The 27,239-nt window shown below is 41.8% G+C and overlaps 1 protein-coding gene and 1 long non-coding RNA gene across 2 annotated transcripts; both read right to left on the reverse strand.

Moving 5' to 3' along the window:
• Positions 1-5,159: 5,159 nt before the first annotated feature.
• On the reverse strand, positions 5,160-17,749 carry LOC142743379 (uncharacterized). Its single transcript, XR_012881553.1, has 2 exons — positions 17,648-17,749; positions 5,160-5,494 (listed from the first exon to the last, which is right to left on the reverse strand). It is a non-coding gene; the product is annotated as an uncharacterized LOC142743379 (long non-coding RNA).
• On the reverse strand, positions 5,793-9,241 carry LOC142743378 (claudin-4-like). The gene is given in 2 exon segments (XM_075854101.1): positions 5,793-8,198; positions 8,200-9,241. Coding segments are annotated over 2 exon segments (693 nt in total). The 5' UTR covers positions 8,803-9,241; the 3' UTR covers positions 5,793-8,108.
• Positions 17,750-27,239: the final 9,490 nt, after the last annotated feature.

Here is a 27,239-nt window from a genome sequence, read left to right on the forward strand (position 1 = left end):
TTACATAATATTTTTCCTGTATCTACATCTCATAGGCATAGAAGATATATCTTAATAAGTCAAGGCATTCTGAGTGGGCAGCAGTATACCCGAGTGAATTTTCAGTACATACTATTAATTCCCCATTTATAGTGTGTTAGTGTTTTTCTTCATTTAATCTTTCTATATTTACATATATTTTAGTTTATTCTTTACTTTTTCTTTTTTTTATGCCTGTTGTTTTATATTTTTTAGTAGCCACATTCATTTGTGCTATTAGGAATATAATACAAATATTCAAGATTTGTAAATAAAGTTTTCCACAATTATACGTATATCTCCTTTTTAGTGCTTCATTTTTTGGTAGTGTCCTTTAAAGGGCTACATAATAAAGTGAATTCGATTTACATGGGATGAAACATGATTTAAAATAGTAAATTTCCTATTTGACTGCATTTCTCTCCTTACCAGTGGAGGGGATTTTGTTAGGAAAGTGTTGTCCTGGTACAATTTGTACAAAAATGTAAAGTAATGACACGGCACTCACACTTCGAAGATCAATTCAGCTCTTTATTCAAAATTGGGGCAGGTAAAAAGCGAGACATGCACATGACAGTTGGCTTACGGCCGTTTCGCATCCTCTAGATACTTTTTCAAGGCCTTGAGAAAGCGTCTGGAAAACGCGAAACGGACATAGGCCGACTGTCACGTGCATGTCTCCCTTTTCTACCTGCCCCATCTTCAAATAATTTTGTATATTTGGAGTTGACACTTTGCCCGCATAGGACACCGCCTTGTTAATCATCTGGAGTGCCACAGAGCCCATCAGTGGAGTATATAACAAAGTGAAGTAGTGCCAACCTGAACTTTCTTTGGTTCTGGTACAATTTGTGCGGCCTCGCTTCCAGGTAGTACTGTACTCCCTTCCTAGTCGCCAAATATTAGGGCCATTTCTTGAAATCCAGGAAGACATAGCATTGAACCGAGTTTCAAATGATCACCAACCATCTAAAATTTGAAAGACCCGTTAATACTGGCCAATGTGTGAATGCAGAGAAAGACCAACAATTTACAATAAGGCTGGGTTCACAGTCCCTCTCTGCAGGACAACTGTCCCGTACTGTAATCATGTTTTCAGTACGGGACAGTAGTTCCACGGAGAGGCAGGGACTCCTAGCATCGTACATAACTATGATGCTAGGAGCCCGGCTCCCTGCACTGAGTTCGGTCCTAGACTTCCGGCCGAAATACGTCCGTCCATTACGGACGTTAATGTGCTCGTGTGAACCCAGCCTTAAATTACTAACGCTTATTGCTGATTATTGAGCGTTATTGGGGGTACGATATGTAAATGGCGCACATAGGAACATTTCTAAGTACAATTATTGCTTATGCAACAATGATGCTCTGCACCGGGCCAGGAGGAAATTCATATATTTGTGCAGATGCTACTGATGTATTTAGCTCACAGAGCATTGTCTAAATTGGATACATTTGTATCCACTTCTCAACTTTGAACAGGACAAGGAATGTACAGATATTCAGCCTGAGCATCACCAAGAATGTTCTCATTCACTAACAGCAAACAAAAATCTTGAAAATGCTGAAGAACTAAAACACAATGAATATTAGAAAATTTGTAGAAGCTTTTCACTTATACAGTGATTAAGCATTATTTGCCAAAAATAGGAAAACCACTTTAATAAATCAGTTTATTTGATGAGGCGTATCTCAGAATATAGAAGTAATCTTATGCTGCCCCCAACTGAACCAATTTTCGGTTTAGAAATATAATTGATTTTATTGTTATGTAATTCTGAGTTCTATTTTGTGTTTTGACATGTACTACAACCACTCGTGAGGCTCAGGCATCAACTTGTTCTGGCTGGTGAGGCCTCTGTGGAGAAAGGTGTAGAAATCCTGGAGTAGACGCATGACTGATACTATTGTATCGGTGTCACAATAATAATTTACAATCTTTTTACTGCTGTTGAAATATGCCACGCATCGATTCTGAAGGTCTGATAAGTTACCTATTTACCTTTTCACCCATGTAATGATATCCTGTAGTTAAATTTCATGTCCTGATTGGGACTACTGCTCCATTGCTCTTTTGTAGTGCTACAGGCATAGAAATGTTTACAGTAAGGACGACTGCTATATTACACCATATGACTGATTCCCACAGAAAAGGCATTGGATTATGTGTCATGTCCCAAAGGCATGATTCAGTTTCAGTAGATCAAGGTCCGGGAGACTGGGGTTTTCCTGGTTACGTTGCTCTATTGTGTAGTATTGTGTTATATTTACAGTAATTTCTCCCATGCCAGATACCCCCTATTATTGCTTATTTAACCTATTATTGCTTATTTGTCACACTTAAAGAGACTCTGTCACCACATTATAAGTGTCCTATCTCCTATATAAGGAGATCGGCGCTGTAATGTAGGTGACAGTAATGCTTTTTATTTAAAAAAACGATCTTTTTTCACAACGTTAGGAGCGATTTTGGTTTATGCTAATGAGCTTTCTTAATGCCCAAGTGGGCGTACTTTTACTTTCGACCAAGTGGGCGTTGTACAGAGGAGTGCATGACGCTGACCAATCGGCATCATGCACTCCTCTCCATTCATTTACACTGCACTAGCGATATAGTAATATCACTATGTGCAGCCTCATACACAAACCCTAACATTACTACAGTGTCCTGATAATGAATACACATGAAATCCAGCCTGGACGTCATGTGTACTCAGAATCCTGACACTTCTGAATATTTTTTTGTGAGATTCCGGCAAGTGAAAACAAATCTCGTTTAGCTCCGTGATCTCGCGAGATTTGGTTTCACTTGCCGGAATCTCACAAAAAAAGAGTCAGAAGTGTCAGGATTCTGAGTACACATGACGTCCAGGCTGGATGGTCATGTGTATTCATTATCAGGACACTGTAGTAATGTTAGGGTTTGTGTATGAGGCTGCACATAGCGATATATCTATATCGCTAGTGCAGTGTAAATTAATGGAGAGGAGTGCATGATGCCGATTGGTCAGCGTCATGCACTCCTCTGTACAACGCCCACTTGGTCGAAAGTAAAAGTACGCCCACTTGGGCATTAAGAAAGCTCATTAGCATAAACCAAAATCGTTCCTAACGTTGTGAAAAAAGATCGTTTTTTAAATAAAAAGCATTACTGTCATCTACATTACAGCGCCCATCTCCTTATATAGGAGATAGGGCACTTATAATGTGGTGACAGAGTCTCTTTAATGGTTTGTAACATTTAAGCAGCTTTTTTTTTGGGAAAGAAGGTTTTGGTATGTTAAATTTCAACATGCACGATCCTTTTGTTTGTAAGGAGATAAGCCACTGCCAGAGTCGTCTGATAGCAGCTTTCTCCCTATTGAGAATACATGCACGCCCGGCCGAGTCAAGCGTGCATGTCTATGGGCGGTTGGGGGAATAGCTGTCGGCCAAATGAGCATTCGGCCAATATCTAAATATTCGGCCAATATGTGGATAATAAAAAAGTAAATATCCCCTTAAATATAATAACTGGTTTCACTACTTGCAGAAGCAGTAATTGCAACCAAACACTTACTATAATTTGATATCTATATTTGTCTTACACATAACTGTTGAGGAATTTTAACCCTAAACATACATATTCTTGATGAAGTTGGCGGTGCCATTAAATACTTAGCTAATTTACTTAATTAAATTACTGCTTGTCTTTAATTTTGGGATAGATTTTATATTGCAATCCCAACTGTGTCCTAAGAAAGACTGAAACTTGTACCCAATGCCAAATGTTTTAAAGGCAGTGTCCCAAATGGACTGTGGTCTTCTAGTTTGCACCACAGTCGATTCATCAATGTTTTCCACCACTTTTCTGAATTCTTTTACTCCCCAACAGGAATGCACCTTGTTGGAGGACATGGCATACATTACACTGCCATTCCGACTGGTGATCCTGTATTCAGGGACACTAGTGTTAGAAAAGCTTCCCTATTATAAATATTTCATATGTCTGTCTTATAGTTTTTAATTATTTTATTACTTTAATAGTACTTCGTTTTGTAGGCATGTTTTTCTATATAAAATATACCAGAGAAGGACATATGAATGGATATAATAGTCCATTTTTGTGTGGGGGCGGGGATAAGCAAAAAGAACTGGACTAACATTTATACCTGAAAAGTGTTTTCTCCTATTCTCCTGTCACCAGCATTTCACCTATTAAACCAGCAAAACCCGGTGGAAGTGGGTGAAAAATTATTTTTATGTAACCTATCATTATCTTCTAAGCAGGCTCTGTAGCTTTAGTATTCGGTTTTTTAGTGTTCCCACACCATAATCTAAAGACCATAAAAGAGTCATATCTTAGTTCGAAAAGAGTCATATCTTCATTCCTCAAGCCTTTCAGAGTTAACCCCGCCTCCTTACTTTTGATTGACAGCTCCGCACCTCCACCCAGCACACACGAAATACCGCGCTTGCGCATCGATGTCCTATTCTGGTGCGTGCGCACAACAGGACACCATAGCGGCGCATGCACAGTAACTAGATTTGAGGCCCGGACGAAGCAGGGAAGGGTGTCGGACCATACATGACGGGCGCATGCGTGCTATCTCAGACAAGATTTCGGTATTCAGGGCGGGCCAGTTCTCGGCAGCGGGCAGGCATGAGAAGAGGAACGAATGAGACTAATGAATTATTAACATTAAAGGCGTGAAATGTTTGCAGTCCGTTATTTACAGTCGGAGGAGGAGTTTAGGAGAGGGGATAATGGCAATGAACTTTTGACAGCAGCGGCCAGCACGGGGTGAGTAGAGTTCAATAGGTGAAATGCTGGTGACATGTTCCCTTTAAGCTCATATTAATCTTGTTTCAGAAAATACATTGAAGTCTTTTTACCTGTATGAACTACTGCACAGCAATGTGCAAAGTCCATGCCAGTTGGGTCAGCTCTTGCGTACAATTGTGCAGTTTTTATGTCCTATTATACATTCACCCTATAGTTTGTCAAGTTACCTCAAATGTGGACACATGATATCATAAAATGTAATTAGATCTGTGAGATTATATTTCCGTAGCTTGGTCAATGTCCTTTGTTCTCCCTCATAGTCCAAGGGGGAATGGAAACAAAAAGGTCTGTGTGTCACATAAAGCCAAACAAGGAGTACAGGAGCATATTTTATTTAAAAGTTGAACTTAAAACAAAAAGTCGTTTCACAATAAGATATACAAGGAAACGGTGATCCAATCTTCAACAGGTTACAATCTAAGCACTTACAAAAATGTATTAAATTCTAGTTTTTCCCGGTATTAGGTACAATTTATTCAGCTCCTGTATGAATAAATACAGTGGGGAGGTGTGATATGTCACACGGTGCTGGAGTTGAGCAACAGTCTGCTTCTTAGTATAATTAGTCATTTTTATTAATCCTTTCAGTGCCAAAACACAGGGCAATTTTGGTGTTGTGTTTTTGTTTCTAGCCAAAAACAGAGATGGAACCTAAAGGGAGGAGAAGTATAATAAAAGTTTTATACTTTTCCTTTAAATTGGATTCAATTCCAGTTTTATCTAAAAAAAATACTCATTAATAAAAAAGAAATAAAAAAGCACCAGCACAGCCTTATATGCATGTTGAAAAAACAATGCAGTAAAATGAGATATAAGTAAACCATTCTGCATTCAGGTGCAGACTATCTTTATTTTTCTGCCGCCACATATGAAGTGCTAGTTTAGGAGACCAGACTTTTATAACTTTCTTCCTACTATACACATGCACAACACTGAAATAAAAACACAATTTATGAAATGTTATCAAAACTGTTTTAATATTTACTAGAAGAGCAAAGATACATAAATAGGCAAAGCTCTGTACTGTATAAAGTTGCATGTTGGCGCATGTTTTTTTTAACTTAGCAACTTTGTAGCAGAGCATTGTTCACATCAAACTGTAGTACATTTCATTACATTATCAGTGAATTTACGTTTCTTTTCCATGTTTCCTGGGGTCATCACCTGCGGATCTCATATTTTATAGGTTTATTTTAAGTGTACATATTTGTTTACTACTCATAAGAATTTTAATGTTTTTCCATATATATATATATATTTGATAATATTTATTGTTGTATTGTTTGTGGGTGTGCATTAAGTATTGTGTGACACTATTTATATTCCTGGATGCTGTACATAAATTGTGGCCAATTTTTGCACCCCATTAAAACAGTGGTGCCCATTTGGTCCCTTATAATACATCACCCTTTAATTCGTTGGAATATTTGAATCTAATCTTTCTAGGTTTATAGTAGGTTTTGTGTCCTGTGCTGATAATACAAAGTAAATATAGGGTTAGTAAGGGTCCTCTAACACAGACTGACGTGGGCCGTGTAAACTCATTAATCGGCGCTTGTTTGCTCCTTTCATAAGGAGCTATGTATGGGGATGAGCGTTCGTTACTACGATTGCTCGTCCCCATACATTTCTATCATGTCGGCAGCGTGTCTCCCTGTTTTCATAGAGAGATGTGAGGTCGACAATGATAATATCGTCGGCTGCATAAATGATACAATCAGCCAATGAATGAGCGTTGAACGGATAAAAGAGCGACCTGTTTAGGGCAATGTTCAGGAATGAGCATTCTGTGAACACCGTTTACCTGATAATTGGCCTGTGTAAAAGGGCCTTAAGACGTGTACACATATCAGTCTGTCCATATCAAAAGAACAAAGGGGAAATGCAAATATATGAAATCCCTTTTGTTAACCAAATCCTACATTCAAATGATGTTAGTCGGCTTCCCCCTTACACCCCATTGGAACTTCCTAGTGCAGGTCTATTACAGTAGGGCATTGTCGACTTGTTAATTAATGTAACTTAATATAATAATTAGATGACCCTGCTCTTTTTTTGAGTAGCCAGTGATTCGCATGACTGCAGGTCACTCTGGCAGTGCCAATGCCTCATTTAGTGAAAGAGAATGCTTTATATGTTATATATTAACAAGAATCTTATTTATCTACCAAACTTAACTTCTATTTAATTCAGAAAGACTAAGCTGTAGAAAAACTTCCTGGGAAAAAAAAGAAAATAGAGTCAATTAACGACAGGCACGCTCATTCACACAATAAACAGTAACTAGAAGGGAATTAGAAACAAGATGAAAAGGGTCAAATTCCAGCCGAGCATTAATGTTTTAGAGAGTCTAAGGAGGAGGGAGGAGAAGGAAGTGGACAAAGGACAAGAGGAACCTGAAGCCAAGAAGTATTCACCGATAGTATCAGTAAAGTATTACATTTTTAATGAGATGCTTCTGTCAAACTTTGAAATTGTGCATCGGACCCATAATACTTCTAAAGAAGAAAGCTACAAGACTATATACTCAGCCCTACAACATGCATTTTCCATAAGCGTCTATTGTTCTCCTTTTCAAAAGCCCTTGAGATTTGTAACCACGTCTACATGTATTCTATGGCAAATTATAGATTTCTAACATTAGTGAATGTCAGCATGCAGAGGCTTGGTTTATTACCAGTTTAACTATGTACGAGATATAAAAATGATAGAAATTATATGTGCGGTTGGATAAATAAGATGCATTTTTATGGTATAAATCCCAAGCTGTTTAATAGAAATAATATCTATATATATATAACAAATAAAAAAAAACTATATACATTTTCTTCACTGACTATAAGACAAATACTTTCTCTGTCTACAGTTAACTAAGAAGCTGATGATAGTATGAGCAGGTGAGTTTTCCAGCTGACCCTGCAGCTGTAGCCCATTGACTTTCAGTATATAAAAAATGCATTAAGTAAATACAACAAGCATCTTAGTATAGAAAGCGTTACATGACATAGGCCACCTCATATCTGCCAGGAAAGAATGCCCCTCCCAGTTCAAGAATAATCTGCCAATGCCACGACAATGGAGAACGACCATTCATGGACCTTGTATATTCACGTACATGCACACAAATACAGTTAGAGCCAATGCTGTCTATAATAAACATATATGTTATATAAAACACTACAGCTTACAGAAGAAGCTTTGTACATTTTGGACTCAGTCAGTGATATTTAGTTTCATCGCCTGTGTATGTCAGTAGTCCATCTGCTCACATGATACATGAACGTTTTTGAGTCATTGGAAGAGTTGTTTTCCATTTAAACATAGTCTTTTCGATCATATCCAGGATTTGTGGACCTGGCTGCTGAATAAGCCACTCTTGACGCAGGGTATTTCTCCTGTTTCGGTGGGCAAGTGCAGCAAAGCATGGCACCTCCAAGCATTAGAAGGGCTGAAGCTGCCCACCCTATGTACATGGAGGCTCCCAACTCCCTCTTTTGAGCATCCACAACTAGAGGGTTATAAAAATCACGAATAATTGTATTTGCTGACCAGGAGACAGGGATGATAGTCATGAGTCCTGAGAGAATAAAGATAACCCCAGATACAATCATGATCTTGGCCTTTGCTGACTCATCTTGGACACAGTTGGTGCACTTGGCTCCAATGATGGAGATGAGGACTCCAAGTATAGCTATGACGATGGAGATGACAATCAAGGCTCGAGCAGCTTGTAGATCTTGAGGAAGGGCAAGCAGAGAGTCATAGACTTTACATTGCATTTGCCCCGTGCTCTGCACTACACAATTCATCCACAGTCCTTCCCAGATAATCTGGGCAACCACAATGCTGCTGCCGATGAAGGCAGTCACTTTCCACATAGGAAGAGCACAGCAAACAACAGCACCAAGCCAGCCGATAATGGACAGGGCAACACCTAGGATCTCAAGTCCCATAGACATGATGGCAGCCGAGAAGTTTCAAGTTTGAGGCAAAATAATTTTTCGGAGTGTGAGCACAAATTACTTTCTACACTCCTTTGGAAAAAGTTCCCTCTTACTTATTTCCCCTTTTGTTCAGATTAGCACTCACCGCCGAATAGGGTTCCGTAAAGGAAATAATTTTCTCTTGTTGAATGAGTTCCCTCTGTTTACTTCTTTCCAGTTCAGAGCTCTTTAGCTGTTGCTCCTACAATCTTTTAGTCTTCTTGAAGGATACGCCTTGGTATTGTTCAGTACCTCCTGGTGCTCTCTCTTGATCTGTCCCTGGCTGACTGTTCTCTCTGGACTACTGCCCAGGTTAGTCCAAATAAAATATCCTTGCGATAACAGATGGTAATTTTTGTACTTGTGCCTTCAGACTTGCTGTCTGATACTGGCTAGTGTGTAACGGATCCTTGCACCTGTCCTTTATATCTGCATCAGGTGCAAGTGATGTCACATCACTCAAAAGGAGGAGGGAGTCTTAAAGGAACACTCACACAATAAATAACATGAATCAGTTGCTAGTAACATATTTTTTTCTACATAGAATATATAAAAGGGTATAGAAATAACCCCACAAGTAAAACATTAAACTGATTGAATTTAAACCGTCTTCCTAAAATAGGACAAAAACTAAACAACCATTACACAAGTTTAGATTTGACCTGAAGCAACACACACAAATGATGTGTTGATTTTTGTTTATGTTAGTATAGACGCACTTACATGTACCTGTATTCATCAGCAGGGAACTTTTTTTTTTAAACATTAGATTTTCATTGTAAACAAAGTTTTGTGTGATTATACAGTACATGTCATATATATATATATATAAAAAGAAAATGAATATATGAAAGAATACAAGAGATAAATAAAATGGAATCCATATTTCTTTCGGTATGGACATTTAGGCTGCATGTAGCATAGCAATTACAGTCACATATGAGTGAAGTATAGAAGTACAAATAAGAAAAATTAAAAACAAAACAAAATATAACAAGAACTTGTGTTCCCTGGTATGACCAGGGGAACTTTAAACTTTAATGGAACCTGTAACTTTTTTAAATTAGTTTCCTAGCCTGAAATACTTTTTTTTCCAGTGTAATTACATAGTAAATGAATGCTTGACATGATATTTAAATGCTTTGACTTTCATATGACAACAAGATACAGATGAATGCTGTCATTGTTCTAAGCATCTTTTAAGAGACTATTGAAGGCTTATGGAATTTCACTTGTTTCATATTGTCTTGTGACTCAAACGTGTGGACCGTAAAAAAAAGTCTGTTCTCGCAAATTCAGCAACCATTTACCTAAAACCTTAGATAAGAGCAATTCATTATTTTAAGATTATCTAAAATCAGGGCTAGCACCAGCACGGGTCGAGCAGATGCCAAGGCCCATTGCAGGAGCGATGGCCCACTGATGTCTGTACGGCACTTACATCCTGTGTAGTTTCTCATATACAAAGTAGAAATTACACAGAAAGGCAATGAGAACATTCACTTCTCTCTTCTACGACATGTATCTGTCATTTGTGGAGGGGCCATCCAGTCACTCTCTTCTCAGTAGGTGCCAGGAGGACATCTCTATATATTTCATTATTTCTCATCCTCTCCTTATATCAATAAGGATTCACCTCTGCTGGGTCTCAAACTGGAGACCTGATGAATGGGAGGCAGATACACTAGCAGTGACCACAGGCTGCACTGTTATCTATGAGAGGATTTTCTCTGACTAAATACCTCAATAGTATTATTATCCATAGGAATAACGTACTGACATATAGAAACAAATAGAGATATACTACCGTGTTTCCCCGATAGTAAGACACCCCCGATTGTAAGACGTATCGGGGGTTTCAGGGGGGTCGGCTAATATAAGCCGTACCCCGAAAGTAAGACATATGTCTTACTTTCGGGGAAACACGGGGGGTATTGCCGCCTCCTGCCCACTTCCGCGCCGCCCCCCTCTCCATACGTCACCGCGCCGTCCCCTGCACTTGTCAATGCCGCCTTAACACCGAAGGACGGATATATCCGTCCTCAGCAGCTGCTAGTTCGCGCAGGAGGACGGATATATCCGTCCTGTGATGGCGCGGGTACTGAGACTGTACCCACGCGATCAGCGGCAGGAGCACGGCTGTTATACACAGCCTGGCTCCTGCTGCAACTGCCGGAATCGAAGCGCGCGCCGATTCCGGCAGTTTAACCCATTAAATGCCGCTGTCAATAGTGACAGCGGCATTTAATGTGTTTGACAGAGGGGGGAGCTCCCTCTGTCACCCGATCGGCGCCCCCGCAAACAAATCGCGGGTCGCCGTCGGGTTTCCATGACAGCCGGGGGTCTAACAAAGACCCCCAGGTCTGCCTTCAGCATCTGCCTGTTAGGCGATGCCGGAGGCATGACCTAATAGGTTGCCTGTCAGTTTTACACTGACAGGCAATAATGCTTCGGTATACTAAGTATACCAAAGCATTATATATGCGATCGGCACATCGCATAGTGAAGTCCCCTGGTGGGACAAAAAAAAAAAATGTAAAACAGTTAAATAAAGTTTGTGAAAAAAAAAATAAAAAAAAAATTTGACAATTTTTTCCCAATATAAGACATACCCCGAAAGTAAGACATAGTCGGGCTTTTGGGGATAAAAAGAAAGTAAGACACTGTCTTACTTTCGGGGAAACACGGTAGTACATTACAGAAAGAAAAAAAACATGTAAAGTAAAATGGCTTTTAAAATTTTTAAAATATTTTTCCAGTAAGCTAAGCATTTCTAAATAACGGCGCCAAAAAAGTAAAATCATTAAATTTTTTGTGATACAGTTTAACCCCTCATAAAAACATAACCTCATACAGTTATGTCGACATAAAAGTTATGGCTATTGAAATGTAGGAAAGCAAAAAAAAAGATCTTTCTGCGACCTGAACACATACAGCACCCAAATGTCCAACAGTTACAAATTACTGCCTCCCTCCCTTTTTCGTTTTGTTGTTTTTTCTCAAGGGTTTTCTACTGTAACTTTTGTATTTGCAGCAAAACTGTATTGGCAAAAAAACAAAACTAAAACGATTTTTAAATACAATGTTGGGGTAAGTTCACACGTAGCCTAAACACTGCAGATTTTCCGCAACGTATTTTGTTGTGGAAAATCTGCAGCATAAGGCCTTATTCACACGGACGTGTCAGTTTTGCGCGCACAATAAACGCTGCGTTTTGCGTGTGAAAAGCTCCGTGTGGCATCAGCATATGGGGCGTGGCTGCGTGATTTTCGCGCAGCCGGCATCATTATGACACTCTGTTTTTATGTTTACAAACAGAAAAGCACGAGGTGCTTTTCTGTTTTCATTCATTCTTTTTACTACTGTAGCGCGCAACACGCGCGGCACCCGGAAGTGCTTCCGTGTGCCGAGCACCATTTGCACGCACCCATTTACTTCAACTGGTGCGTGCTGCGCGTAACACGGGCAAATATAGGACATGTCGTGAGTTTTACGCAGCGCACATACGCTGCGTGAAATCCACTGACAATCTGAACGGCCCCATTCACTTACATAGGTCCGTGCAACGCGCGTGAAAATCACGCGCGTAGCACGGACGTATAACATATTTGTGTGAATAAGGCTTTTTAACAAATCTCATCTACAGGCTGCATAAATGATAAACTGAAAAAATTCTCAGAAATTGACCTGTGATGCAGCTTTTTAATCCGCAGCATGTGAATTGTATTTGCATAATCGCTCCTTTTTTGTTGCGGGTTATCCCCATTGAATTCAATGGGCGGTAAAGCCCACTACAAATAGCAGATGTCGCAATTTTTGCGGCAGAAAAGCTGCAAAAAATCGCAACTCAGAAAAAGAAAATATATTATACTTTTTCATTCAGGCTGGCCTCCTGGGATGATGTTTCATCCCATGTGACCGTGGTAGCCAATTACATGCTGCAGCTGTCACATGAGATGAAACGTCATCCCAGGAGGCTGGCCTGCAGGACGTAGGAAATATTGTTTTTTTTATGTGCAGTTTTCCAGCACGGACATTCCGGCTGCTAAACTGCACCACAATGCGGTGCGGTTTTTCGGCCATAATTTCCTGCAGCGCCCAGGGCGGATACGCTGTGTGCTTTTACGCAGTGTATCCGCCATGTGTGAACATAGCCTTAGGGTATAATCACATGCGGCAGATTTCTGCAACTGTCCTACTCATCTAAATGGGTCTTGCAGAAATCCATGCACCTGCTGCAGAAACAACGTCATTCATTTGTATCAAATGTATTTTCTGAATTAATTTGCCTATAACAAATATTTTGCATGTGTATGTAGCATTATGGTATGTTCACACGTCATGTTTTTCGTTGCTTTTATTGCCATTCTTTTGTAATCATAACAGTAAAATATATTCATGTAATTTTTCAAATTTAAACATGCTTGCAAAAGAAGCCATGTATGAACATAGCCTTAGTGCCACTGGGGCAGTGGCAGATCATCATTAGGGTGGTTCGAACGGCCACCCGAGGCTCAAGGCTCCCAGGGGGCCCATTGCTGCTCGAACCGCACATGACCGCATGGGCCCCCTCATGCCCGGTGGCGTCGCTAGCACTGGAGGGGCCCTCAGGATTCAGATACAAATTAATACTATAAGCTGCAGGCCACGTTAGGCCTGCAGCCTATAAGGCGCTGGGAAGACTCCCTGTGTAGGCCGGCGTGATGATGTCATTGCATCACGCTGATCTGTGCATGCTCCCCGCCCGGAGGATGTGCATCGCTCAGTTCGTCGCGGGAACAGGCAAGGTAAGTACAATATATTTTATTTTATTTGTTTTTTTTGAGGGTTGTACGGTGTAGCACTATATACAAGGGGGAAGCGCTGTGTGGCAATATATACAGTACAAGGGGGGCTCTGTGTAGCACTATATACAAGGGGGGAGCGCTGTGTAGCACTATGTACAAGGGGGGAGCGCTTTGTGACACTATACAAGGGTGGAGAGTGCTGTGTAGCACTATATACAAGGAGAGGAAGCTCTCTGTGGCACTATATGCAAGGGGTGGTCCGCTGTGTATCACTATATACAAGGGGGTAAAGCGCTGTGTAGCACTATATACAAAGGGGGGAAGCACTGTGTAGCACTATATACAAGCGGGGGAAAGCACTGTGTAGCACTATATACAAGGGGGGAGCGCTCTGGGGCACTCTATGCAAAGGCAGGGGGGGCTGTGTAGCTCTATGTACGAGGGGGAAGTGCTTTGTGGCACTATATACAAGGGGAGGGAAACACTGTAGCACTATATACAAGGGAGGGGAGCGCTGTGCAGCACTATATACAAGGGGCGGGGAAGCGCTGTGTATCACTATATACAAGGGGGAAGTGCTGTGTAGCACTATTTACAAGGGGGAAGCGCTGTGTGGCACTATATACAAGGGGGGAAGCGCTATGTAGCACTATAAACAAGGGGGAAGTGCTATGTTGCACTAAATACAAGGGGGAGCGCTGTGTGACACTATATACAAGGGGGGGTGGCGATGCGGGGCACTATATACAAGGGAGGAAAACGCTGTGTAGCACTGTTTACAAGGGGGCAAAGCGCTGTGTGACACTATATACAGGGGGGAAGCGCTGTGTAGCACTATATACAAGGGGGGAAGTATTGTTTTTCACTATACACAAGGGGGGAGCACTGTGTGACATTATCTATACAAGGGGGGAAGTGCGGAAGGTAAAACCCTCAACAATAGCAATTGTTGCAATTTATGTGACAGAAAAGCTGCGATCTCGCTGCAAAATCGCAACTCGCAAAAGAAAAAAAAAAGCTTTTTTTTGTTTAAAATGAAAAAAAAAAAAAAGGTTTATACTTACCACACGGGCATTGTCATAGCGACGCTTTTTTTGTTCTCCGCACAGGCCAAACTGCACGGACAACAGGGGGACGCGCCGCTATGACAACGGAGAACAGGGTAAGTATATACTCTTTTTTTCTTTCTCAACCACTGTTTTCTGCAGCAGACATTCAGCCCGAAAAACTGCACCACTATTTGGTGCAGTTTTTCTGGTGGAATTCCCGGCGGGTTCTAGGACTGATTCGCTGTGTACTTTTATGTAGCGTATCTCCCCTGTGTGAACATGGCCTAGCTTATAAAGTCTACATTGGACAGACTTTGCAGTTTATCAAACTGCGCCTTAATGAACATCGATCAGCTATTAGAACATTTGAGCAGAAAATGAAGGCAAACGTGAAGGAAGCGAAGAAAGTGCTATCTAAACACGATGATAAACGACAAAAAAAGTTTGCAAAGACCATAATCGCCGGGTATTTTTTTTAAAATGGGCAATAAAGTATCTGATCTGAGATGGTTAATATTATGAGTAGAAGGAAGTAATGATGAACAAATAAGAACGCGATTACTTCAAAGAGGGGTGAACTGTATTTTTACACTCGACTCTTGGAGTCCTAAAGGGTTAAATGAAAACTGCAGTTTCAATGTGTACTTATAGATTCATGCCCTGTGAACCGCATGGTAACATCCGGTACTGGACCGAACTTTGGTGGAAAGATGGAGGTACATTGTTCATTAATTGTTTAATAGAATGTCGCAATATGACTCTTAGAAAAATGGAACTATATTGAATAACCATTCCGATCTGCTCATCTTTCCCAATGGTGTATTTTAAACTTTGTATTTCAAATATGTTTTGAATTAATGAAATTATAGGTTCTGTTATATTGAAGGATATATTATCAGGTGATGGGATACACAACGCATGCTTGAGAAAGGGGCTGGTCCTCCAAATTGTCACTTTGGAGTTTCAAATATTTGTTTCCCTCCAGCAACGTCTCTCAGTTTGAATTATGGACTATGTTAGACAAAGGTGATACAAACCACTCCTGTGAATATTATAGGCCATGTTATCTATGTACTGGCAAGTTTTGCAAAAACTTTGCATTCATTTATCCTATGATTGCTATTGAGGGAGGAGAGACAATCACCTGCGCATATTACTAAGGGAATGGTGCCTATAAGGGGCATGGCCAGACATGGCGTATTTTTGCCGACACTGTCCGCATCAATGCCGCACATAATCTGCGTTGCAGATTCTGTTGTGGCTTGGCCTAAAATGAGCAGTAAATTGATGCGGATTAGCCGTTGCGTTTTCAGGTGAAGAGTACTTCCTGCTGTCTTTTCAAATATTTCATCTCAGTCTGGCTATAGACCTGGAAACACATAGGTCCAGCCAGAATGAAGAAATATCATGTTCGTAAAACCAATACGCAACGCAACACACATAACATCTGCGGATTTCATTGCGGAATTTTGAATCTCCATTGAAGTCAATGGAGAAATTCTGCAATAAGTCCGCAATAAGTCCGCTACACGTCCACAACAGCCAGTGTATACTGCGGACACCAAATTCCGCACCGCAGCCTATGGTCCGCAGCGGAGTTTTCCGCAACGTGTGCACGAACCTAACTAAAAAGGTGTGGAAACCAATGGAGAAAATGTCAGCTGCGGATTTCCGCAGCGGACTGGCCGCAGCGGAATTCCAGAGCAATTCCGCCACGTCTGGCCATGCCCTAAAGCTTCTGATTTGCATTACTATTTGGTCCCATCTGCAGGCAGCATGTAAGGGTAAGGCCACACGGAGCGGCACTGATACGATCACGACGCGGCCAACAACTGCGCTGGCACTATGTTGGGCGCGGCTGTCAAATACCTTGTTAAGGGGTATTCCGGTTACAACAAGTTACCCCCTGTCCGTAGGGTAAGGGGTAACTTGCTGATCGGTAGGTTTTTGACAGCTCGGACCCCCACCGTTTACGAGTTTACATAGCCCGAACCCCAAGTTTGAACCGAGCGGCAGGTCGCTCATGCGCATGTCTATTCATTCTCTATGGGAGCGCCGGAGATAGTCGAGTGCAGTGTTCGGCTTTTTCCGGCGCTGCCATAGCGAATGAATGGAGCGGCAGTGCGCATGAGCGACCTCCCACTCAGTTCAAACTTGGGGTTCGGGCTCCCCGTTGTCGTAAACGGAGGGGGTCCGAGCTGTCAGACACCTACCGATCAGCAAGTTACCCCTTACCCTACGGATAGGGGGTAACTTGTTTTAACCTGCAAAATCGTGCGGCCATAAAGGGTGTATTAATTCATGGCTGCACCATTTTGCAGATAAAGGGACGTTTTACCCGTATTAACGTGCGGCCACTAACAGGCTATTTGACAGCCGCACCGAACATGGTGCCGGCGCAGTTGTTGTCCGCGTTGCGACCGTGTCAGGGTTGCTCCATGTGGCCTTACCCTTATAGAGCAGGAGTGGATGAGAAGATTGATATATAGTTGTGTGAGAAAAGGTTCAGGGTAATCTGTCATTTATTGCTCTAAATCCCTTCTCACTGTGGGCTAAAGGGTCTAGTGGGTGGTCTCCTGGACTCTTCAGCCCACAGTGAGCAGAGATTAAAATCAATAAAATGACAGATTATCCTGAATCTTTTCCCCCAAAACGATATATCAATGTGCTCAGCTACTCCTGCTCTATAACATAAGGCCTGCAGATTGGACAGCTTGTTCTACTTGACATGTTCCCTTTAAACTCCTCAATCCTACGGGTAGCATTGTCAAAATTTGTTGATCTTGCCTGGCCATCTGCTTGTCCCAAGATGTAAAATGTCTATATTGAAGATGCAGTGTACCATAAATAAACTGTAGCAGAAACACCTACTGCCATTCTTTTTTTCATAGAAGTATTACTTTTTCATCCTCCAGACATTCCATTGCTCTTGTTTGCCATTTCCTTTCTTTATTTGTATTTTTGAATTTATTTGATATTACTCACTTTTCATCCAGATCCTCCTTACATACGGGGGCTGCTGGCATTTTTCACAACTAAGGAGATAACTGTTTTAGAAGTTCATGATACCTGGTCATTTAAGGTAAAGCTGTGTCCACGTGTATTTTATTTCCTTGCACATATTGTAGATTTATTTGTTAGCTGGCAACCTGGATAATATCATGATGTGAAACCGGTATGGCAACCAATACCAGTAGAATATATGTCATATTGCAGAATTTTAACTACTGTAATGTTTTATTACCTGGTGATATAAACCACACATGCACTTCAACACACTTACACGTTAAATCATTTCTTTGGGTCGGTATTCCAGTTCTAGGAAATAAATGTAATTGTTTGTATGATAAAAAGTTATGCAATTTTCCAATATACTTTCTGTATTAATCCCTCAAGGATTTCAAGATCTCTGTTTGCAGCCATTCAATAGGAACATACACTGGTTACTTTCAGTGGATAACAATCTGTCCTGGTCACGTGATGGACATATAGTTGCATGGCCCCGTTACCCTGATGGCTGATATCAGGGGAAAGAAGAATCAGACATGTTGGATCTCAACATGCCGAATCATATGTTTTTGCAGGAGATTTGCCGCCTCTAAAGGTGTCTATTAGTGGTTTATTCTCCTCTCCCCACTATATACACATACATGCTCTGCCGAGCATGTATGCGTATAGTATAGTCGGGAGGGATAGCTGTCATCCGACAGCTATCTTAAGTGTATGGACAACTTAAGAACACAGAGCTCTGTAAGGCTTCGTTCACATCTGCGTCCTCCGTTCCGTCGTTCCGTCTGAGCTTTCTGTAGGAATGGAGCCCTTACTGACACAAACGTAGGTTTCCGTTTCCATCACCATTGATTTCAATGGTGACGGATCCGGTGCCAATGGTTTCAGTTTGTCTCCATTGTGCAAGGGTTCCGTCGTTTTGACCAGATGAATACGGTATTCATCCGGTTCCATCAAGTCCAACCTATAATCCTACAGTGTTGATCAAGAAGAAGGCAAAAAACCCTGTGAGGCAGTTGCCAATTCCCTCATATTAGGGGGAAGAATTCTTTCCCGACTTCAAATATGTCAATCAGAATACATTTCTGGATCAATTACTCATCTCCTAAAAATCTAGTACATACAACTAGTGATATTCAGAAATCTTTGCAAATATGATTTATTGAGACATGTCAGAAGATGGTATCAGGTGGAAGTCAGTGCCTTCAATCGCTAGATCAAAGGGGCTGATGTTGGAGTTTCCGCGTTTTTTGTGGGTCTGAAAATTTTTATGACAGACTTGGGTTTACAAGGATGTGAAATAAAGGGGCATGGCGCGTGAAGAAGAATAGCAGCCCCTTTGATCTAGTGATCAATGGGGTCCCAGGAAAAAGATCGCCACCAATGACATCTCCTGACATGTCATGCCAACATGCTTCTAAACAGGGCTTTACTTTCAGTGACATAAAGTATGTAATAATTATAGTTTTTTTTAATGTATGTCTTGTCTGTAAGATTGTGACAGTAAAGTTATTTCCTTTTTTTCCTTTGAAATTTCTCTTGTAGAACTAGTTATATTTGAGAAACTTTGGAAATACTCTAATGGGTATTAGGGCAAAGTGTTGAAGGCTGTTTATGTAAGATACGACCTGTGTAGTTCTGATAATCAGGTGACATTTTATCTCATTCAGATAAAACTTGCTGTATTACTGGCACATACTAGTTTTTTTGTTCTGTTTCCATGTCAGTAAGTTTTGTAGCCTGCAGAATGCAACAGTGATCACAGCACAAAACTACATAAGTAGAGGTTGACTCACACCAACAGTATACGCAACACCAGTTTCAATTACAACGGATGTCCGTGTGTGACAAAGAAAGGAGAGTGATGCAGACATTGGGGTTATTTCTTGCATTAAAGAGGACCTGTCACTAGGTCATATAAGTTGACTTGGTTTACTGACCTGAAAAGCACTGCCTCCATGATTCCAGCGCTATTTTTTTCTGGGCCCTTCCATTCCAGAGATATGGCCCACTGTTGTGTTGGCTCTCTATATGTTAATTTGAATCAGTTAGCCAATGCGGTAGAGCTAGTTTCCTTGATTCTGATTCTGACCAATCATGTCGAGGCAGCTTGAGGTTAATTCAATCCCTGTTGGATAACTGCAGCAAATTAGTATATAGGGAGCCGACACAATAGCGCCATATCTCTGAAACGGAGGGGGGGGGGGGGGGAGGGTCCAGGAAAAAAAGAAAAACAGCGCTATAATCAGGGAGACAATCACTATTCAGGTCAGCAGTAGACCAGGTCAACTATTATGACCTAGTGACAGATTCTCTTTAATGGCAAAAAAATAATCCTTGTTTTATTAAATAAATAGCACTAAAGCATAATAATAATAATAATAATAATTATAATTGCTGGTAAATGAGGCTTTCTAGAGTGATCAGAGGTAATTATAGAATTCCGTAAATCAAATATGAAAAATGCTGAAAAATAATATCACATGCAGTTCATATTACAGTTTAAGGCCCCCTGCACATGGCCGTAGCCGTAATCCTGGTCCATCATTACGGCTACAGACGGCCGCGGATAGTCGTCTGCATTTGCGAGCCATGCTCCCATTATAAAGTATGGGAGCACGCTCTGTAAAATAAAAAACTAGGACATGTCCAATTTTTTACTAAAGCTTTCTATGGCCCGGTTCCTTTCTGTAAATATACGGGAAGGTGTCTGTCGGCCATAGAAATGAATGGGTCCGTAATTACAGATAAATTCTACGGTTGTGTGCATGGGGCCTAATGTAGCATTATTCTATACATCTACATCCTTTAGCAACGTTTCCGTCATCATTGATATCAATGGTGATGCAAACGGAAGCTTAGGTTTCCGTTTGCCTTTCCATTGAGTGGTCAACCTGACGGAAACCTCAGACGGAACCCCTCAACGGAAGAGCAACGGTGATGTGAACAGGCACTAAGATGTCTTAAAGGATTTATCTGTGTGGCACTATATACAAGGGGAGGGGTGTGTGGCACTATATACAAGGGGGTCTGTGTGGCCCTATATATAAGGGGGGCTGTGTGCCACTATTTTCAAGGGGGGGCTGTGGCACTATATACAAGGGGGGCTGTGTGGCTCTATTTATAAGAGGGGGAGGGCTGTGTGGCGCTATCTACAGGGGTCTGTGTGTGGCGCTATCTACAGGGGTCTGTGTGGTGCTATCTACATGGGGGCTGTGTGGCGCTATATACAAGGGGGCTGTGTGGCACTATCTATAGGGGGTGTGCGTGATGCTATCCACAGGGGGGAATGTGGCGCTATCTATAGGGGGTGTGTGTTGTGCTATCTACAGGGGCTGTGTGTGGCGCTATCTACAGGGACTGTGTGTGGAGCTATCTACAGGGGGCACTGTGTATGTGATGCTTTACTTTACGTTTACTTTACAATTATATTCAGGGGCACAGTGTTTGGTACTATCTACAGGGGCTGTGTGTGACGCTATCTACAGGGGCTGTGTTTGGCACAATCTACAGGGGCTGTGTGTGGCGCTATCTACAGGGGCTGTGTGTGGCGCTATCTACAGGGGCTGTGTGTGGCGCTATCTATAGGAGCTGTGTGTGGCGCTATCTACAGGGCTGTGTGTGGAGCTATCTACAGGGGGCACTGTGTATGTGATGCTTTAATTTACATTTACTATACAATTATATTCAGGGGCACAGTGTTTGGTACTATTTTATTCAGAGGCGCAGTGTATGGTGCTATTATATTTAGGGGCGCAGTGTGTGACACCATGATAATTGTATCTTCGTTTATAGGTGTGGAAATGTTGGAGAAGTGAGGAGCCGAAGACATCTGAGTGGCAAATTCTGCGGAAATGGGTCATGGCCTGGAGAAGTCGTCATGAGGTCTGGCCCAGATGGAGAATAAAGGAGAAAAAAAACCTACTAGAATCTGAGAAGTCGTCACCTGTGAGTCACTGGATTGATAGGGAATCTGTCACCTCTCCTGACATGTTTATTATGGAAAATCCTTGTATTTCACAAAAAGTCTTTGTGCAGTCCAGGACTGATAGACAAATGTGTGTTACCATTCCCCTTGTCAGGGGGATGTGTCCCTGCACAGTGTGATACTGTCAGCGATGGTTAGGGACAAAGTCCTGTGACATGGGTGACATTTGTTAATGCTTGCACAAAAAGGTAATGTTAACAATAGTTATGGCGTGGCCGGGCGGCGGTGGAGAAGGGGGGCCCAAGTTTGGGTAATAGTATGTAGGGACACAATCCTTTGACAAGGTGAATCATAACACCCATTTGTTAATGCTTGCACAAAAATGTAGTGATAGCAATAGTTAGAGAAGGGGGGCCAAGTTTGGGTTACAGCCCAGGGCTGTACTTAATTCTTAATGGTCTACTTAATTCGCCACTGGTCTCGTTGGTCTCGCACTTGTTTTCACGGCCCATATCGGGCCGTGTAATAAGACCTTTAGCCACTGCCAGATACCTCTGGCAGCAGCTTATCTCCTTACAAACAAAAGGATCAGACATGTTGAAATTTAAGGCTACATTCACAAGAGCGTGTCCGATTTGCATGCGCAAAAAACGGACTGTATTTTAGGTCCGTGAGCCTTCAGTGTGCGTTACATGTGGCATCAGTGTGCTTATCCTCGAGGATAAGCCCAGTGTGATTATCCTCGGCAAGCACTTTTAAAAATTTTATTTCTCTGCATTTCTTTAGCAACTGATGCGTGAAACACGGACAGCACGCGGATGTCGTCCGTGTGATGTCCGTGTTTTTCACGCACCCATAGACTTCAATGGGTGACAAGGTCTGCAAAAACGGACCAATATAGGATATGCAGTTAGATTAACGCAACGGATACACGCTGCATAAAACATCACGCATGTCTGAATAGCCCTATTAACTTGCATGGGTCCATGTGCTGTCCGTTATTTCAACGGACAGCACACGGATGCGGAACACGCTTCTCTGAATGAGCCCTAATAGCCCGATCCTTATCTCCCCCGAATCTGCCTTTGCGGGTGAGTCGAGACATTGTTATTCACAGATGCTCGGCCAGTCCTGCCGAAATCTGTGTGTTTGGCCAACATTTATCTAATGTGTAAGGCCACCTTAACACCCAGTTGTCAATTTATTTATATAAGAAAGAATAACAGAGGAACGATACAATGCAGAGTTCTAAGTAAAGATGCGCTAGCATTATTTCATGGGAAATATAAGAATTGACTAAAAAAAACATGTCAGGGGAGCTAACAGGTTTTCATTAATAACTTAGATCTTGTTAGAAACAGTTTCTATATTGAAGAAGTCTAAAGGTACTTTTCACCGGCCAATATGGGCCCTGAAAATGAGTGCCGATCAACGATACAGCTCGTTGATTGGCGCTCGTTTGCTCCTTTCATAAGGTGCAGTGATTGGTTATGTATGAGGACGAGCAATCGTTACTACGATCGCTCGTCCCCATGCATTTGCATCATTTCGTTAGCACATAGTTTACATAGGGAGATGTGCTGCCGACAATGATAAAATTTATTGCTGCATAAAAGATGCAATCAGCCGATGAACGAGCGTTTCCCCGTTCATCGGCTGATCGTTGCCCTGTTTACACAGGGCAATGATCGGGAAAGAGCATTCATATGATCGCTCGTTTGCCTGATAATTGGCCTTAAGGCTGTCCTGACACAGAAGGCCAAGATCACACACACTGTCTTGTTGCCGTTTTTGGCTCAGTTTTGTTCAGCCAAAGCCAGATGTGGATCCAAAAGGAAGGAAAGTTATAAAGAACAGACTGATGCAACTCCATTCCTTTGTGTCCACTTCTGTGTTTGGCTCAAAAAACTGAGCCAAGAAGTGCCACACTAACTGCATCAAAACTGTGTGTGATTCTCCTCTATGAGGCTCCATGCACATGACCGTAAAAAATCTCCGTAATTGTGGACCGTAATACGGTCCACAATTACAAACCCATTCAGTTCTATTTGCCGCAGACACCTTTCCGTATTGCTATGGATAGGTGTCAGTGCCGTTGAACTGTACCGAAGAAGATAGAACATGCCATTCACTCCTCCTGGAGCGAAATCTCCGGCCAAAGCATTGCCGATGCCCTGGCCGTGGATTCCACTCATAGACGGAGCCCCTGACTTCACTGTCCATATAAGGGCTGTGACGTCAGTCCAGGGCACCTCCTGCCGCGGAATCCCTGGCCAAAGCATTGCCGATGCTCTGGCCTCGGATTCCACTCATAGACGGAGCCCCTGACATCACTGTCCATATATGGACAGTGATGTCAGGAGCAGAGCAGGAGTCCCAGGCAGAGTGCTAGTAGAGCTTTGCTCCGGGACTCTGGCTGGGGAAGCCCCTGACATCACTGTCCAGCTAGTAGCGCTCTGTCCGGGACTCCTGCTCTGTAATTCAGGGTCACTGTGGCACTATCTACAGGGGGGCCATATGGCACTATCTACAGCAGGCATTGTGGAATTATCTACAGGGAGCAGTGTGTGGCAATATCTACAGAGAGCACTGTGTGTCAATATATACAGGGGGCAGTGTGGAGCACCATCTACAAGAGGCACTGAGTATGGCACTATCTACGCTGGTTTTTACGCTACCAGTAGTGGTTAGCACATATCGCCTAGTCCTAGTGATAAAGTCAGACATCACCTGCTAGTAAACAACCAGAGACATACTGGCCACCATAGTAGTTGCCAGCCGAACTAGTGCAGACATTTTTGTTTGTATATTTGTATACAGAAATTCTGGAAAACCACGCCCCTACCAGATAAGCCACGCCCATACAACACACCCACCAAAGACACCACACCCTAAGTGTCCCTGGAATAAAAAGTATTGGCAACTATGCATGATTACGGGCACAACCGTGTGCATGAGGCCTAAATATGTGCCATTTAGTAACTTCCAGAATACCCCTTACAGTGGGATATTGTTGGTTAAAACTGAGGTGACATGAATGTGAACACTACCAACAACACTGCAGCAACCAAAGCCAGGTAGCTGCTGCCAAAGTTAATAAAACATTATCTTAAATATTTGTAGCTTGATAACCTATTGGGAAATTTGTCCAGTATCACAGAGAGCACGGCCTGGAATGACCAAACAATCATTGCAGATATTTTGCAATGTATGCTCTTTAACAACTAGCGTCCATTAAGGCTTACTTTTCACAATATTCAGAAATCCAGATTCCTTGCTAAAATGACATAAGGAGCCAGTCATTTAAATATATGATGTCAAAACATTTTTCCTGATTGTCCTGGGGCCATGGGCAGAGCTACAGCTTCCGAGTCACAGGCAGGTAAACTTTAATGTCAAGCAAGTTCAGTCTTCCATGACAGTTTCCTTTTACCAAAGTCTGTTCATATTTGTCTATAGAATATCACGCACAGAACATTCTTTCACTGGAGCTATAAGTAAAGAGGGACGTAACACAACTGATTTTAAAAAGCTTTTGTAACTGAAACCTTTTCCGCTTGCACATTAGAAAATCTACACTGGTAAAATCGCACTTCAGACAATTTTTTTTTCTTAAAGGAGTTGTCCAATTTTTATTTCATTTTTTACTAAGGCCTGATTTACACGAGCGTGTGCGTTTTGCGCGCTCAAAAAATGCAGTGTTTTGCGAGCGCAAAAGGTACTTAACAGCTCCGTGTGTCACCCTCGTATGATGTGTGGCTGCGTGATTTTCACGCAGCCGCCATCATTATGACACTGTTTGTATGTTTGTAAACAGAAAAGCACGTGGTGCTTTTCTGTTTTCATTCATAGTTTTTACTGCTGTTGTGCGAATCACGCTCGTCACACGGAAGTGCTTCCGTGTGCTGCGCGTGATTTTCACGCACCCATTGACTTCAATGGGTGCGTGATGCGCGAACAACGCACAAATATAGGACGTGTGGTGAGTTTTACGCAGAGGAAACACGCTGCGTGAAACTCACGGACAGTCTGCACGGCCCCATAGACTAGCATAGGTCCGTGCGAGGCGTGTGAAAATCACGTGCGTTGCACGAACTTATTACACGTTCGTCTAAGTAAGCCCTTATTTATAGAATAGGAAATCATACAGTTTTCTTATATACATGTATTAGAAATTCTGCTCAGATACATTTCTTATAGAGCATGAGGCCCCTGTCACAGTAGGATGGTATAGCCCACAGATTACACACACACACACACACACACACACACACACACACACACATCCATGGGCTAAGTGAATAGGAGTACTAGTGGAATAATGATAAACAACAACTTCACCGTGCCTGTATTTATAAAATGGCTGCCTGTCTATATGAGATGTTGTTAATAAAGTTACATAAAAAAACACACGTAACAAAGAGGAGACAGGGAGGAGAATGTAAGAGCTGCTCCTCACAGACACTGACAGACATGACGATAAGATGTTGCTGTATGTGGAAATACTTTATAACTTCTGCTCCTCAATAACCTATTATTCACCTATTATATACCTGGACAGTGTTACCTGAATGCCAGTGGTCACATGATGTGGGTCACATGACTGCTGCCATCTTTAGTCCATTCAGTTATACTATGGGTGCATTACTGTGGACTAATCTGTGGACTATACCATTTTTTTCTTTTTTTAGACAGAGGCAACTGCACTGATATAAGATATGTATGTAAGCAGAATTTTAAATACATGTCTATTAGAAATCTGTATTATTTCCTATTATGTAAATCAATTAATAGAAAAAACATAAAGTGGACAACCCCTTTAAACAGTGATAACGCAATGTAAAAAACATTGTGAATAAATCTTAACAGCATCACACACACACACACACACACACACACACACACACACACACACACACACACACTGCAGTACAGTTCTATAAAATAAATAAATGTAAAAAAATGGGGTTGAACTCAGCAAGGATCAAGAGGCACATCTCCAGCCCAGGGTGGTCACTGACGTTGGTCTTAGCGGCCAACGACTATCCAGGACGGGAATTTATAGGTGTGTAGGCAGGACTATTGGGCTCTGCTGCAGACTAGAGTGGTTGACAACAGGCGTGCCCCAGCTCAATATGTTTCGTGATCAATTAGATCCCAACTTTTCTTTGTTATTGGTTAAAAAAAGGGTGGCGTGTGCCATACATTTTGATGACAATTTTTGGCATATGCAGTTGTCTGTGTTTATTAATGGGCATAGGGGTTTAACATGTGCACACCGTATTAATACGTACATAAAGATACACAATTTAGTCCTGTTTCCGGTGGACCTGCTGCCTCTCTGGTAGCAGATATCAGAAGTATATGTGTATGTTTGTTGCAGAAGTTTTTGTGACTGAAAAATCCATTTCATTCATCCGAATAATGTTGTTTCTGCAGCAGGTACATGGATTTCTGCAAGTTCCATTCAGATGAATGGGACAGTCTAGGTCTCCACAAGAGGGTGGCTACCTGGCATTGTCATCTGCCAGCCGCATACCTGTTGCTAAGGTGTGGCTTGAATATATTCGGCTGCTGCTTAGATATCAGCGTGGCTAAAAATTACTCATTAGAGAGTTTAAAAGAAGAACAAATACAGTG

The sequence above is a fragment of the Rhinoderma darwinii genome, chromosome 2 (assembly GCF_050947455.1).
Source record: "Rhinoderma darwinii isolate aRhiDar2 chromosome 2, aRhiDar2.hap1, whole genome shotgun sequence".
In the NCBI taxonomy this organism is placed as follows: Eukaryota; Metazoa; Chordata; class Amphibia; order Anura; family Rhinodermatidae; genus Rhinoderma; species Rhinoderma darwinii.